At 38.2% G+C, this 17,583-nt stretch overlaps 1 protein-coding gene across 2 annotated transcripts in view; it reads right to left on the bottom strand.

Moving 5' to 3' along the window:
- Positions 1–16,760, bottom strand: part of cbfb (core-binding factor subunit beta) — a 40,178-nt gene extending 23,418 nt beyond the window's left edge. The window contains exons 1-3 of one of the 2 annotated variants that reach the window (XM_058387981.1): positions 16,286–16,760; positions 15,632–15,718; positions 14,091–14,207 (exon numbers count right to left, since the gene is read on the bottom strand). In XM_058387981.1, the coding sequence (XP_058243964.1) occupies positions 14,091–14,207; positions 15,632–15,718; positions 16,286–16,363 (282 nt within the window). In that variant the 5' untranslated portion in view covers positions 16,364–16,760. The remainder of the gene's footprint in view (positions 1–14,090; positions 14,208–15,631; positions 15,719–16,285) is intronic. The other variant, XM_058387980.1, reaches the window with a different exon arrangement.
- Positions 16,761–17,583: the final 823 nt, after the last annotated feature.

Consider the following 17,583-nt stretch of genomic DNA (forward strand, 5'->3'; position numbering starts at 1 on the left):
GAAAGCAGTAAGAAAACATGACTAGTTTCATGCTTACAAAAAAAAAAAACATAGTAAAAACTAATCTGAAATCTGAAATTGCTGTTTAAAATTGGATGCGGATGTTAAATCTGCCGGGAAAAAAGGGACTCTGTCAGACAATAAATACTAGGCTTCAGATGATTTGTATGCTGGTGGAAATGTGAATTCAGCCAGAGTTGTTCATCACAACATCTGTTTGAATGTTTTTGATTAATCAGTGTCTATTTTTAGCTTTACCTCTATGTCTCAGCTCACCTTGCAGGGAACCGGGCACCCAAATTCAGCACAGGTACTTCATCACGCTTCATGTGGCACAGAAATCATGACACTGTGCAGCACTGAGCGGTGATACAACTGCCCTGCTGGCAAAATGCTATTATGGTTTGAAAGCTATGACTTACAGCAGTCTTATTTTGTCCCCAGCTCTCTTTCTCTTTGATTCTTTCTCTTACTCTTGCTTGTTTTATTTTAAGCAACTGACACAAAGCAAAAACAGTCTGAAAGCAGGCCTGGGAATGTGAATTAAACTAATTCTTTACATATGAATGGAACTACACAGTCTCTCTCTCTTCCTCTCTCTCTCCCACACACACACACAGACCCCTCCACACCCACAAGCACACAAATACACACCCTCACACACATGCACACACACCCACACCCTCACAAAAACAGGTGCGGCCAGGTGCAGGTGCAGAGCACGCCTAGGCAAAGTAGTGTTAAACAGATAGAGCATGAAGCTCTGTGTAATCAGAGAATGGCAGAATATTAACGTTTGCACTATTGTTAAACACACACACATGCACACACCCACACACACACCCATTTACACACATCCAAATGACCCAACAATCATTTGTATTCAAAGAACACAGCACTATCATACACACACACACACACACACAGAGATGTAGCGCCCAATAAGCCTTAAATGCCCCTGCCCCTGCCACCTGTCACACACACACACACACACAAATCAGAGGGACATTAGGCAGGTCCAGCCCTTTCTTGTCCCAAACCTATAATTACACCTCATGCCCTCAGGCACAAAACCCTCCAGCCAGCCCTCACACACACACACACACACACACAATAAGCAGCTCCACATGTTAGACCACCACAAAAAACTGGAGGACATTGTAAAGTGACTCAATGGCCCGACTAAACAGATGTGTTTCTTTCAGAGAAAAAGAGATGAAATGATTTGTCCTGAGGGAAACCTGCCTGCTAAACTACTAAACACTCCCAGTGCAGTAGGACAAATCTTCACTTTTGTCACACAGTCAAAAAAAATGACTGTTTTCCCTATTAAGAAATGATGATGTTTACAAAGACTTTCTAAGAGGGCAATTAAGACAAGTACATTGCAAACTAAAAGCTTTGGCTAATGACAGCACAAGGAGGCACCTTAATTACTTTCTAATCCAAGAAACAGCCAAGGTCATAGAGCAAACTCATCTGCCTGTCACACTAATTTAACTAAATAAAACTACTCCATTGAATCTAACTAAATAAAAAAAACAGAACAGCAAACACTGAACAATTGTTTGGAAGATGCTCCTTTTCATGATAAGACACAACACTTGGAATGCAGAGTGCTGGTGGCAGGAGAGAGAGAGAGAGAGAGAGAGAGGCTATGGTGGAGAAGAGAAGCTTAACCATGTGCTCCCACTAGCTGTATGGAGACTAATGCATAATTCATCTGAATCTAAGTCGAGCACTGTTAAATGAGTCATGAGAGTGGATCATTTGAGGGACAATAAGATGTTAAACACAGCCAAACATTTAGATAAAACTGAGAAAACAGAAATTGGTGTGAATATCACAAGGTACTGTCAATTGCTCATGTGAACACAGCATTAGTGACTCCAGCATGTGACACACTGCTCTGGCTGACGAAAGCTCAGAGACCAGAACAAGGAGTTCACATTAAACTGTCCCCAAAACCAGTGAAGTGTTGTACAACATATACACAATCATATAGATATTAATCACAAAATATTAAAATATATACGTATATAAAATACATATACATATTAAAATACAGTAAGAAATATAGTAAGACAAATAGAAATCTATATAAATGGTACAAAAGCATTAGAGAAGTCATGTTTTTATTTTATGTTGTAATTCAACACCATTTTAATTTCATAACAATATTATCAGCAAAACACTTGGGGGGAAAATGGAATGTTTCAGGATTTTTATATGTTTGTTATGTCCCCTTTTGCCTCATGACAGCGATGAAATGAAATATTAGAGAACTGAATATTCAATTTTACAGATAGATAGATTAGGCCGCTTATAGACTAGGCCGCTTATATAGTGGTTGGTTTTTTCAACAAGTGAGACACACGACTCTCATGTGCTGCCTGTTAAAGTCCAATAACTCCAATAACTAAGGATGTATTCTGACCGGCAGTAGCAACCATTTTAAAAGTTTCTTAGTATATTGTACAGAGGGATTTACTAATATTTTTTTATTATTTTTTTATTTTTACAGGGATGTGGAAACAATGGTTAGATGTATCCAAACCTTTAGCACAACAAAAAGCATTTGCCCTATTGTTAGTTCACAAGTTCACAAGCATTCTGACAGTGCTACCCGCTGCCTGGAGCCAGGAGAGCAAAAATGGCTGAACGCTTGAGGTGAGAGGGCTGGCATACTCTCTGCCCTGTCTGTCATATGCAGAAGAGGGCATTTAGTGCTTTTCTCTGAGTGTATTATGCTGTCTTGGCTTCATGTGTCTCAGAGGTAGCATGTGTTTGCTAGCATCATCTCTGGGTGTTAGTTATTATATGCTAGGAGAGAGCTGGATGATGCATGTGAACAGACAGGTAACCAAACTGGGGGAAAAAATACAGAAAATTGGAGAACAAACTGTGGTGTTGCTCTGCTAATAGCATGTTGAGCAAAATGAAAAACTTGGCTGTTTTTAAATAATATTATTATAGCTTCACATGCAACATGTGATCAGTACATAATGTTATACATATACATACATAGACTTGTTGCCATTTTGTCAGTATAGCAACTCCAGTGTACTATACCAAGAATACATATTAAATGATATTAGCTACCTTGTTTTAGCCTTGTTAATTAAATCTCGAGTCATAAAGAACATTGGAGGTGTCACATGCAAAGGAATTTATCTCACTAGCTTGTGAAAGCTCCTTTTCAAGCATATGAGATGGTATTAAATGCCATTTTTATGATCATTTTTACTTTTTGATTCTGCAAGGCATTTGTAAACTTATGACCTCAACTAACTAGGCTAAAACGTGGTAGTTAACATCATTTAATATATATATAAACATGATATTTATCTAAGTGCATTAAAATGAGCTGAGGAAAATGAGCGAATATATGAATCAGTGACGAGAGAGTAACTACTACATGTACCCATAGTCCTTATACTCTCTGGAAAATGGCTCTGACGTAGCATATCATATTTCGAGCTTTGAGAAAAACACAGCTTGGCTAACATTTCAGCTATGGCTATTGTGTTCTCTGCTCACATCCATGTGAAAGATGTTACTTGGGTCTGGATGTTCATGCTTATTGACAGCATGTAGTATTTGACTGTGAGATGACTGCTTGTAGTGCTTTCAATTTTTGCTGTATAGAGAAGAAAAAGCTCTGGTGAATGCAATATCAGCAGCTTTCAGGAATTAAGCAAGTGACCAGACAACTATGAACAAAAACCACATAGCTGTGACATGTAATCTGCTTGTTATGGCTGCTGGAGGCGGAGCCGCTGATTTCTGCACCTCTGTAAATGGTGACCTACATTCACTCAGTTGCTACAGTATGGAAGATCATGTCTCCTAAAGCAATGTATCAGAAGAGAAAATAATGGCAGAAAGGTGGATGACCGGTGGCTAAGCCAAGTGCCCGCAGTGGTCTATTTCCTGGAATCAGGAACGTAAGCAGCACGGAGTTGCTATATTTCTCACCTGCATCCTGACACCTGAACAATAATCAACAGCACCATTTGCAGCACACATGGCACTCCCAAACCAATAAGATTTAGCATCTGTGCATTGTTTACTCTGCTTTTATTTTGATTTCATGATTACTTTTTAAAGAAAATAGATATAGACTTAGTCAAAAGTAATGTTTGTTGTAAGACGTCTGGTGTTTAGATCTGAGAGTGGTTCTTTTCAGTAGTCATTTTGGATTGTGCTTAACTGAAAAATGTATTTAAAGTGAATTACGTGTTAATTTGTTTCATTATAACTAATGAAGGTAGTGAATATATAATATTCAACATTGTGCACTATTTCTAAGTCCCTATTTAAATGCAAGCAAATGTGTGCTTATTGACCATGTTACCCGCTTTGTACAAAAAAAAAGATGTTATCTCTCGCTGTGTTCAGATGACACACAGATGGATTTGATCAGAAGGTTTTTGCAGGCTCCATGCCAGCTCGAACACACACTGTCAGTAAAGCAAAAAGGTATGGACCAAATACTTTTCCCCAAAGTTGTTATCAATAATATAATTGATGATAATGAAAATAGTGATATTAAATCAGATAAGAATGCAAAAAAGACAAAAGTCTTCCACAATTTTTACTTGCTTAGTTTCCCTCCTTAGTTGCTCTCTCAGCATTGTGTACTTACTTAATAAGGGACACTGGGCCTAAAACTGGTTACATGGCAGATATTGCAAGTAGGGGAGCCAGTACTATAATATTAACTGGTCCCTACCAGCAATATCAGAATTTTTAGTTTGCTATAAATTCTAAGATTTGTCCAATAAATTGGGTTTCCCTTTTCTGTGACAAGTTCAGGGCCCAATTACATTTGCACTGCAAGCAAGCCAGGCACAGTCAGAGGAAAGGAAACCTTTTAAATGGCAAGAGACAAGCAGTAAAGCAAAACAGATCAGTCTGCAGCATCATCAAGAAAAAAGCACACTTGGCAATTTAGCCAAAAAAGGGAAAACTCACACTCTCTCTCTCTCTCTCCATTTTTCTGGTCCAAGCATAACAGCAGCACTGTGCTCCTGAACAGACCTCCAAGTTCAGCAGCGAGAGAAGATGAAGCGTGCTCTAACAATAACAGAGCAGGAGCTTTATAGCATGCTGCTCCCTACCACACTCCAATAACAATAATGTGTCTGTATGACTGCGCATGAGGGCTGCAGGAACACTAAGGCATAGAAATAATATTTTACATAATACTGAAGTATAATAAACATACAAAGGCCCACAACAGGCTTGTTAAAAAAACTGGAATAAACAAAAAACAAAAACAAAACATATATATATGTATATGTATGTATATGTATATATATCCTATATATATATATATATATATATATATATATATATATATATATATATATATATATATATATATATATATATATATAGGATCTAGGAATATATATATAGGAATCTGTATTTGCATGACACAAAGCATCAAAGTGATGATTATAATATTAAAAAATACACGAGCAATGCTATACAATTAGACAATGGTACATTAGTACATTAGTATCATATGAAATTCATATGAAATGTAAATATCAAAAAATGCTAAAACTGTCTAAAAATGTCTTTTTTAAACTGCTATTATCCTCATACCTTAGAAAAGTGTACTGTGCCATAATATATCACTATTTAAATATGGTATCATCATAATGCTCGACCCCCATTCATAACCACCATCCATATTGCAAATTTCTTCATGGTACTGAGGAAGTAAGAATTATCTCCTGCATATAATTTTCCCCAGACACTGCTTGATTGCTGTTAGTAGTGTCTAGGGTAAGTCAAGAAGCTACTAATGGCAACAGATAAAAGCACAAAGTAAATACTGCAGAGTGAACAAAAACACTTGAAGAAAAATCATTCAGATTTGTTTTGAAATCCAATTAAGAGAGAGAGAGAGAGAGAGAGAGAGAGAAAGAGAGAGAGAGAGAGAGAGAGAGAGAGAGAGAGAGAGAGAGATGAGACGGAGATAAGTTGTGCCATTTTTCTTGTGCATGCTCAACTGTATCATGTTACTAAACACTTATTACTAAATGAACAACAAAGCAAAGGAAGAGCAGCACTGTAATTAAGAAAATGGTGACGATTGAAGCTTAAGAAGGTTTGGACTAAATTAGCAGAGATGAGAGATGATGTGGGTTTTTTTCTGCATCTCAGTTGGTGCATGGGAGAGGTCATTGATCGGAGTGGTGTGACTGGAAGGCTGACAGACAGGATGGGGAAACTTGAGCAGCACACTATAATTGAAACCCAATGGGAAAAGGCACGAAAACAACAGACCCAATGTCGTTTTCCTGCTCTCTTCTCTCTCTCTGTCTTTTTATATCTATCTATCTTTTTTTCCATAGTCCAGTGGTGTCTTAACAACACAAGCAAATCTTAGAAGCAAATCTAGATGTGAACACAAACACACTAATATATACAGAGGAATCATTTCTCCACAAATATCCCAAAAAAAGGCAGACAGCAGAGTGGGGGAGTGGAGGGCTGTAGTTCAATTCAACATCACTGAGATGGAGGCAGCAGGAATCAATTAGCTGGCTCGCTTTGATGATGTCACTGACAAGTTGTCTAAGGGGAGTGTGGCTTCCGTTTGCGTGAGCCGGAAATGCGCCACCACGCAGTGTTTCTATGGAAACTGTCATCCATCACTGTGTCTGGCCCCATGAACAACGCTCCAATTTTAAATGTTTGTTTCACGATAATTGTGTGACCTTTTGTTATGGTTTTCCTTGTGCATGTTTCTTTTTTTGTATAAAAACTCTTTAAAAACTAAAATAAATGAACCTATTGTATAGAAACTAAAATGACAAATGTCATTTTATACAAAATAACATCACATTTAAAAGCCAGAAGTTATATACTGTATAAAACTTATTATTAGTATATACTATATACATTACATATATTGTCACAATACTGCACACCATATCTGTAATAAGGAGCTATCACTTCTTAAATTTCTGTAATAATATCATTGTTAAAATGTTCAATATGTAATAATATTTCTGTAATCCATAATGTAGGATGCAGCAGTTGTCTTGGTGTTTACATTGAAGCTCATTACATCCTACATTAAATACACTGACCCCTGATATCGCACATGATATCTACTGATATGATCCTAAATCAGAACACAATGGACCACATAATGCCAAACCAGTGTCTTACCTAGCCAGGATTATACTATTTTCTATTGTACGGTCTCTTACTCCCCGTTCACGTGCTCTGTCTTGGGCTTAACTGTCAAACTGGCGCCACAAGGCTCCTCAGCATGTTCTGTAGCAGTCATGAATATGGAGATATGCTTAGTAAGTGGAGGGGGGAAAAGTGCCGGAGATGCATGCAAAAGTACGATAATGTATGGAAAGTAGACACAAGCACGTACAGACAAATGCGCCAACACAAACCCACGCACAAACAAATGCTGACGGACGCAGACACACACGGCTTGGGAATGAGCTTTAACACAAAACTATTAAAACTCCAATTCCTGTGGTGAGCCTCAGACTACAGCCCCTTTCATAATGGAGTCATTTAGGCGGACTCGTCCCGGCACTATCTGCCCCCGAGCAAACATTCTTATGCACGCAGCCATGGCAAAGATTTATAGAGTATAAGAGAGAAAAATGCCACGCCCCAATGTGGCTCGGAGACATGGCCTGCACAATCTAGGTCATAATATTCTCTCTCTCTCTCTCTCTCTCTCTCTCTCTCTCTCTCTCTCACACACACACACACACACACACATTTTATAATGCCATCTACAATCTCACGCATTCTAAAGCACCATCAAGACCTCCATGAAAAAAAGCTTACAATCAAACTGATGTCACTGTGACTATTCTGAAGAATTAATCAGTGTGTCTGTCAGACTTCACTCAAAAGAAGCTGTAGAAACAGCTTGACTAGCTTACGGACCTTAGACTTAGGTTTCTAACACTTTATTAAATTGACTTAACTCAGTCATGATTAAGTATTGACTAGATACAGGGTGGAGGGGCTCTAGATACAGCTGTAAATGTTAGCAGCTAAAAGCATATTATTTTATGGCCTCAAAGCTGCTTTTCCTCCTGCAAAAACCTCAGACTGTTGGCGTGGCCCAGGCAGACGGACCCAATTTCTGCTTTGCATGAGCGAAAAAAAAAAAAAGAGCAAACCACACACCAATGCAAAGAGAAAGAGGAGATGAGAAGAAGGGGCCAAGCATCAGGTCGCTCAAAGCCTCCCAGCTGAAGCAAAGATCCGGCATCTCCAAAGAGATCACATTTCAATGAGGCCAGGTTTTTAAGTGGCTATATGGAAGAGTGGATCACATATCTAGCTCTTACTACGTCTACCTCTTTGTGCTTTGAGCATGTCTCTAGCAGGAAAAGGTGAGATACTGCAAGGCCTAAGTGAAGCCAATTATTGCTAGTGCTGGTAGTTCGACAGGTGAGTCCTTCTGAGCAGGACAAACATACACAGTCTCCATTTTCACATTCTGGCCCATGAATACAGGCCAAAAGCTTAATTTTTAAACTCTATATGTAATTGCTCTAAATGTCCAGCGGTATTTCTACATAGGAAATGTATTACTTATTAAAGGTATTTATGCATTCAAGATGCTTATAAAATGCAATTCCCATTTATGCAAACAACCTGGATAACTAGACCAAAAAAAATTAAATGAAGGCCAAGCCATTTTCAGGTGGGAAATGTGATTTTATGTACAGAACAGTGAGACTGAATTTCTGAATGTCGCAGAATGAAATTTGCAAACATCATATTAATACAGTTCTACAAATATTGCATTTAATGTAATTCTAGAGAAATATGCAGTACGTTAATAAAACTGAAAGAATTAAAGCTTCAGGGCCTTTTCAATGTGTATTAGGTGAAGTGATAAATCACACAAATTCATAAAGCTGGCCAAAATGTATATGTCACTTCTGCCTGCATTGTACTGGAAGGTAGCAATTTTTGTCACTTACATTCATAATCACAGGACCACTTCATTACAATTATTATACATGCATTTCTAATTTCAGAATAGCTGTCAGGGTTCCTTTAAAAACTGAAAAAGTTTTATGTTATATTATATATATTATATATATATTTAGTACAGGTCTGTTTTCTGTTTGATTTAAGGTGCAAATAACGCTTTTTTAAAAAAAAAAAAAACTTTACATCTGCTTCTATGCTATATTCAAAAATACTTTATAACGGTCTTGTTTAAAATAGCACTACTGTAAATTAAGGAGACGTGAATTCTACTGCGCCCACCCAGTGTATGAAAGTTCAGAGGGCCCATAATATTCTCCTGCCTCGCTCCACATCCCTCATTAGAAGCACTGTGTGTGGGAATAAGGAACTAACTGTTGGGGAGTAGAGAGCTTTGAGCGCAAAGCCTTTTGGCTGGGACAGGGTTAACATCTCCTCCCAAGGTTGTGCTAGCTACCGCTAAAATTAACCTCCCCCACAGCTGGTTCCCATTAGCGTGCAGTGACACTGGGAGCCTGTACTTAAGCTGTGCTGCGGGGGCTCTCAAATAATACTACTGTCCCCCCGCCATGGGCCAAGTTTAAACTGGCCCTGCTCCGCTTCTGCTGGCAACGCCTGTGTTTAAGAAGACGGAGGAGAGGAACACAGCGGTAAGGGGAGAGGGGGTTTACAGATGAAGGCCATTATAGCTTACTCGGCTTATTCCCTCCTGAAAGTCCAAAGAGCTCAGAAAGTACAAGACAGTTTGGAAGTCTGTGTGAATTTGAAAAACACTTGTTAGGACTATGCCATTCATGCCATTCACTATGCCTTCATATATATATATATATATATATATATATATATATATATACATATACATCTCTCCTGTTGTTGTAAAGTAAACCATGTTGTGTAATTATACAGGCTCAGCTACTCAGTGTCACCAAGTCATCTGACAAAAGCAACACACCCTGGCACCTACAGTAGAAATACACAGAGTCAACAAATAATGATAAACAATTTGAACCTGAGCATTTGCATGAACCAAAAAAAAAAAGGAATAGCATTTACACAATTTTAAAGTGCCTCACATCTCTGATTCTGTTTGCTAAATCCATAAAAAAGCAAAATTTATACGTTTAGTCTGTTTGCTCTTTGGTTTGGTTTCACACGGCACATAATGAAAAGAATCAAAAAGAGGCTGAGAGGCTTGTAGGGGCTGAAAATGTATTACGTAAAACTCTTTCATTCACTGGTTATAAATATAGTGACGGACAAAGGTAAACAAAACTCTAGAAATCACACAAGCATGAAGAACACAGAGTCAGTGCAAAATAAATTGCTATGTAGTTATATAAATAACTAATTTAAAACTTTTCATGTGTTGAGTCTAACATTTATTTTCTCTTCTTTTTCTGTTGGTCCAAATAATCTTAACACATTGCATTTCTGCAGAACTATAGTGTTGTCCTTTGGCTTAGTTTGTGCCTCGCAGGTCCGATTAGCAGCTCACATCTACAAAAAAATGCTACCCACCACCCATAATGCACAGCCTGTTCGGTTCACTTGCAGCAGTTGGGGGGAATTCAGGATAAACTCACTTACTCATGACAATCAACCGCTTGAAAACGCACCTGAGACCAAGGGCAGAACGACACCAGGGCTCAGTTCAAACTGAACTAAAAGCTGCATGTGTGAAATCAGACTAGTTGTTTTTAAAGTGCTTCATTGTGTACTCTACTATCTTCACATGTCTGCAAGTCAGAGGAATATAACTAGTTTATTTTTGGTGTTCCTTGCTGTGTAGTACTTTTTATACTTTTATAAATCAAGAGTTTATCTGAGTTTTTTTTTATACAGTGGTGGTCCGGCAATGAACACGACATCCGGCGAAAGCAAGAAATATGAAGATGATGACTGAGTTAAGATTAAAGATGAACATTCCCTTGGATTAAAAACTCAGTGTTGACTCAGAGACTTTAATGTGTTTAGATATACTGTACATTTCTGTACTTTTCAGCTAAGGTGCTATTTATTTGGGGCTTTTTTGTTGTAGTCCATTAAAACTTTAGTGCAGAGGGAGGGACATGTTTGTGCAAAAGGTTAACAATCAGTTTAATTAGGAGCAGAGGTTGGAAAGTACGCATGAACTCCTCTGGTCTGACAGCAGGGCTCTACTGGGAATTTAGTGTGTCATATACACTGTGTGAACATATGTATGTATGGTAAGAGAAAGCAGATGAGCAGAAAGTGTAAGAAAGGGAAAAACAGAAAAAAGGGAGAAAAAAGAGACGGTTTATCAGCACGGGGTCTCTCAAAGAGTTTCCTTTTAAACAAAGAGGAAAGGAAATGCATGCTCTAAAACTTGATTCTGGGTTATAAACCTGTCAAGCCCCATAATTTTGGCCATTATCTTCACCACCTCAGCCCCTACATCTTAAAGGATGACTTTTATTATAGGCAACACATCAATGCATTACTTGTGTTCATTTGTGTCCAATGACCAGATAGAAAGGATGTATATTTTTTACTTTGTGGTTTTCTGTTAAGTTCATTTTGAAAGTATCATAGTGGGTTTTTTTGCTAAAAAAAAAAAAATCTGTTGAGCTTAACAATTATTCAAGTCCTTTAAATGAAATGGTCAAAATTTCCTTTGAGACAAGACACATAGCACAAGATAAAAAAAATGTTAGGAAAAAAACACTACAACTTTTTTCAGCATGTATTTAATTCAAGATTTAATGCTAATCTAATTGTGAGATCTGTGTGGGCGTTTTAGGAGCAGCCGGTGTGAGGTTCATTAAAGTCGTACTGGCTTTGTGTGCTGCTGGAGGTGACGGGCAAAGAGATTGGGTTACCATCAGGCTTGACCTCACAAGCGCACTCAAGCGCACTCACACCCACACATCCTCAGCCCCCTTGTCAGCACAGGACTACACACACACACTTCACACACACACACATATGTGCAACCTGTCACGCCTTTTTAAATAATTAACAGCCAAAGATTAGTCCGTCAGCCTTGGGGCCGAGAGGTCCATCGATTTCTCTGAGATGCATTTTTAATGAGCACATCTCAGCAAGCCACTGTCCGTGAAGAGAGGTTTCAGCAAAGTCGACACCACCACTAACTGGCCGAGCGTGAAGTAGAGAAACACAAACAAAAGCCAATAAGTGTACCACTAACAAGTCTTAAACAAGCACAATTGTATTCCAAAGACAGAGGAGAAAGTATAACTGGATTGACCAGAACTTTCTCTATATGTTCTACATGCCCTGTTTATGGCAAATGGTTCTCTGCAGAAACTGAAGCATTCTTGCTGATATTTTTTGCTATTAAAATATTTAATAGGCAGTGCAACAGGACATTTATTAATATTGTTGATCGAGCAGCAGAACAAGCTAAATGGGTTTGTTTTATAACACTTGTGAGGTTTTTAAAGGGCACAAATTAGAATGTTGATATCAGAGAAAAAGCAGAGCTCATATGACACTGATATGACTCACTGATCTCCCAATGACTCAAGCCTTTGTACTGATGGGAACAATGTGGAGGAGATCGCTGTCTGCTTTAACAGATTCACAGGACATCCAGTATGCAGGAAACATATCAAATTGCTGCTCTATGTATCAGCTAATTCTGCATATGCTAATGTGGACCAGTATTCATGGCAGAAGATTCTAGTGACAGCAGGACAATACATGTTGGAAAAAAAGTACCACTATAAATAATTCAGCAAAATAACTCAATAACCATTATGGGATGATGATTGAGGAAAAAACCCAGAAAGAATTGCTATAGTGTTTCATTCTTTCACTGTCAAAATTATAGTTTTTATAATTATAGGATGTCTGAAAAAATGGAAGAGGGGGTGGGTTCTAGCTCTGGTGTCAGAAATGAAATGGAGCTTATAGATGTGTACATACAGCACATATAATAGGGAAGGATGGATAATAAAGAAGACAGAGTTAGTGAATAGAAAATAGATCAATAGATAGATAGAAAGACAGACAGACAGACAGATAGTTAGGTAGGTAGGTAGGTAGTCAGATAGACAGATATGTAGGTGGATAGGTTTGGTAAGGGCACCATGTACACGCACATCCACATGCTCATGTGCACTTTGTTAAACTGTGCCATGCCAAGGACAAAAAAAATATCAACTTATAAAAATTTATAAAAAATTAAGTCACATTCAGTAGTGTAGTCTAATATTAAGAGCAAAAGATGATGTGGCAAAAAAAAAGGTTTGGGATAAACGTAAAGCATGGAATAGAGACACAAATACATTAAGGAATGAGTTTATTTTACATTTTTATGGGTTTTGGAGAGTTCTATCTAGACTACAAATTCTCTGAATATATAAAGGAAATGGGGATAGTGGGAGTAGTTTAGATGATCATATCATGTCTGAAGTGTAAAATGGAAAATGGTGACATGCTTCACTCAAGGGATGCATTTTTCAGTGAAGTAAAATATAATACAGTGAGTTTCATCCATAAAATGTATACAAGAAATCATTATAGACCATTACCAGGACTCTGAGCACTTAAAACCAGAGCCCCAATAGAAGTTTGATGTATGTTGTGTTAGCGCTGTACTGGGAGTCGCAAAGCTTTAATAAAATGTTGAATGTGTGTATGAGACTGAGCAAACTCCGCAAAGATTAGAGCATTACAGGAAATGAAAATGGAGCGAAAAACAGAAGTAAAAGCAGAGATGGGTTTATGTCGCACAAATGAGTGAGCATGATCAGAACAAGAGATTTGTTAAAATAGGGACTGTTAAGAGTTATCAACCAGCGATAAAGAGACAGAAAAGGACAACAAGTACAATGCCACAGAATGTGGATATAAACAGAGATTAAAAACAACAGTCACTACAGAATCACTGAAATCTGTGTGTTTTGTTCTGTTTATGCTTTGTGGCTGTATAACGTATAATGTATGTATTTAGATAAATGTCAATAACATGATAGAAATATATAAATATATGGCATGTTTGAAGTGCTTTGGTATTACTTTATCATAATGTGCTTGTGCTAATAATGCTAATCTGAACACAAGTGAACTGAGAGACAGAATGATAAAGAGGAGATTACCTTTCCTGTCTCTCTCTCGAAGTCCACATACTCTCGGCTGGGCATCTGCCTCTGCTCACCATGCAGGTTGGCGGGGAAGAACTGCAGCGAGAGATTGGTGCCGGTCGCCACAAAAGCCTTTTAGAGGGAAATCAATACAAACAGGATCAGAAAAGCTCAGCCTAGGCATTAATTATGCAGCCCGCCATTTCTTTTGCACATCAGAAAGGCAGTGGAGGAGGAGGAGGAGGAGGAGGAAAACAGCCTGGAGCCTGGGCCCGGGGAAGAGGGGAGAAGCGAGAGAGGGCAAAAGAAAGAGAGAGAAAAACCCAAGTCATCATTTTCCCTATTTGAAGTATTGAGTTACGCACATCTGATTCTATTTTACCAGCTCTCACTGATGGCGAGCTGGGCTGCAGCACACTGGATCTTAAGACTGACTATGAGATGGAAAGGAAGAAAGACTAAAGGAGCACATGTCTGTTGGACACTGTGACGAACAAAGAGAAATGGGTTTAGAAAAATCAATAAATTGTTTTATATGCAGCCCTTCACTTACATTAACAGTGGCAGGACTAATACACTAGTTTAAAATCATGGCACAGTAATTGAATAATCCTGTCAGTGTACGGACAACTAAAAAAAAAGAGTCCGCACTTAATGTCTCAAGATTTTGGATTCTGCTTTTTTATATTTAGATCTAAAATGTGCGGCTCTAAAATGGAGTAATCGCAGTAATAATAATAATGATGCTTTTATCAGAATTAGAAATAATCTAAAAATGATATCGTACATACAATATAAGTACATACAAACATGTCAGAGCCTGAATAGTACAGAAATCAAATAAAGTCATTTATGCATATTTATACAGTCATAAATACAGTATATAAATGGTTATAATGTTGGTATAACATTTTGCTTAAGTTTAAGCACTAAAACATATTAGCAGTTGGTATCAGCAAAGTCTGTTCTTAATTTGAAATGTCTGAATATATATATATATAAAAAAATAATGGATGTATACTTTGTTGTGATCTTTTTACCAAGTGTGTGATTACTGTCAACTGTTGTACCACCTAGGACTGAAAAATCCCATTCAATTGTGTTAAACACCAGCAAACACACTACAACAGCTCACATGCACAGACTGGAGGTGTTTGTTATCAAGGCCAGACAGTCCTTTACAGAATGATTAAAATATAAAGTGCAGAGAGAATCTAGTGGCTGTCGGGCAAATCCTTTTCATAACCTATTCATAGCTCGTGTTTACACCCAAAACCACTAAACTTACCTTTCAATCTGAAACTAAATTGCTTTTCTTTTTCCTTTTTTTAAAAAATAAACCAGACACTGAAAAGTCGCCTAATTGCTTTTCACAGTTCTGAAAGAAAATGAGGAAGTGTTTGGAGTTCCGGGTGTTTATTAGCCTCGTGTTGATGAATTTATGAAAGATGCTAACAGTAGACCAAAAAAAACTGGATTTAATGCAACCTCTGATAAAGAAAAACTGCAAAAGCGGTTTGTGAAAGAGAAAAAAATGAGAGGAAAAAAATACTCACTATTTCTGAGCGGCCGTCCCGGCAGGCGTTCTGAAAGCGGGCTTGTCTCTCCTCGTGGGGTCGGTCTCGGAAACCGGTGTATTTAATCTGACGATAGACAACGACAATAAAATTTTTTTTAAAAAACCCCAAAACATTATATTAATAAAGCACAAATTCTTCACCAGCCTCAAAAACTTGTACAGATCGAGTGTCCCGAGCGATCCCGTAAATCTCTCAAAATAATACATTATGTGCAGCTTTGGCTATACAAACTACAATAAAACCGTGTCATGTGTTCATTTTAGCTCCTGAAATGGGATAGAGTTTAATAAACATGAAAAGAGTCGTCCACGTTCGGTACATCTCTAAAGGTGATGCGCTTTAACAAGGTGACAGGAGCTGAGGTAAATTAGCCGAGTTTTCATGATCATGCGGAAAAGCTGTATGGTTTCATACCAAATCCAGTTTATTCAAAACCAGAGACTAAGCCAGATAACAATAAAGACAGATCAATTCTGGAGAAGATGCAAAGTACGTCCAGGTTTAAAGCAAGCTTTGTTTAAAGAGAGAACAGTAAAAGTGCGACACGGCTCGCTTTCATGAACTTCTTTTTGGGCGAGAAGTGTTAACTTTGTTTCCGCCACTTTGACGAAATGTATCAGTGAAGTTTACCTCGCACTCGCGGCTCAGCTTCCTGAAGAACTCCTCGTTTTCAAACTTGCTCCTCTGATCCGGGACCACCCGAGGCATCTTGAACGTTATGTGCTCTATTTTGCCGATTTTGTGTCTTATACAGTGCAAGAGAAAACAGTCGCTTCGAAACTCCCCGCTAAAATCCTGCTTCTGTTTCCTTCCGTCTTTTTCTTCTTCAGAGGATGAAGCGTGTGTCGATGCGCTGCTTTAATATTTGTGTTATTTTGCGACAGGAATTTCTATCGTTCCCGAGCTCCTGTGCGGTCAGTGTCCGTCACTACGATACATTTGGCACGATTTCGTAGTCGGCTAGTATTCTCCCTCCCCGTGTGTGTGTGTGTGTGTGTACGTGTGAGATCACTGGCTGCTGACGACGAGGCGCGCGCTCGCTTTTACTTTATCCGTGGCGCGGCATGGCTCACAGTTACTTCCTGGCTCCTCCGAGTCCGACTTATGACTGTACACCCGAAATACTCCCCCACCCCATTCACAAGTCTCTCCACTACACGGCTTCTGTGCGCATGCGTCAAATCCGAGGGGAAAAAACTTCATGAAGCCTGTTAGGCCACGAGCCTGTGCAATTACACTGCCCCATATACCTCCTACAAAACACCTCTGCAACTGTATACACCTAGCAAACACATCTAGCACTAATGAAGACCTGCAGAGAACTGCAAAATTCCAAGAAATCACAGGCCCATACTCCAACAGGCAACTGGCACACATCACTTTAATGTCTATTATGTCCAGATGGCATAAATTATTGATTGCATTTAAACAGGAACCCACATTGCATCTGATCCTATACATAATCATTCAGACTGTTCTAAATATGTCTAAAAATTGCTAGAATACAGTCCACAGGTAAAATCTGATAGATTTCATATATATGAAAATATAAGTGCTATACAAAGTATAACAAGTATAACAAGGGTCTGAAACAAGTAAAACCCTGACCTCATGTGAACGTTGTGATCAGACATGAAAATAAACAAATCATATGAGAAAATGACATCTGAATGCACATTTGAGAAATAACACCACATGATCTACTTCGTAAAAATAATGTCAATATAAATTAGTCATTTGAAAAAAATGAAAACAAATGCACAGATGACACACAGCGTGTATGTATGTGAAACATAGCATGTAAGCACATGAAATACATGGGACTTTGTCATTTGTCTGAGGGTAGAGACCTTAATTCATATTAAAATCAGCCTGATGTTTGACTAGAAGATTCCACATGGTTATATTTTGCTCTAGTAAAAGCAGGG

This window comes from Hemibagrus wyckioides, linkage group LG04 (genome assembly GCF_019097595.1).
Source record: "Hemibagrus wyckioides isolate EC202008001 linkage group LG04, SWU_Hwy_1.0, whole genome shotgun sequence".
Lineage (NCBI taxonomy): Eukaryota > Metazoa > Chordata > Actinopteri > Siluriformes > Bagridae > Hemibagrus > Hemibagrus wyckioides.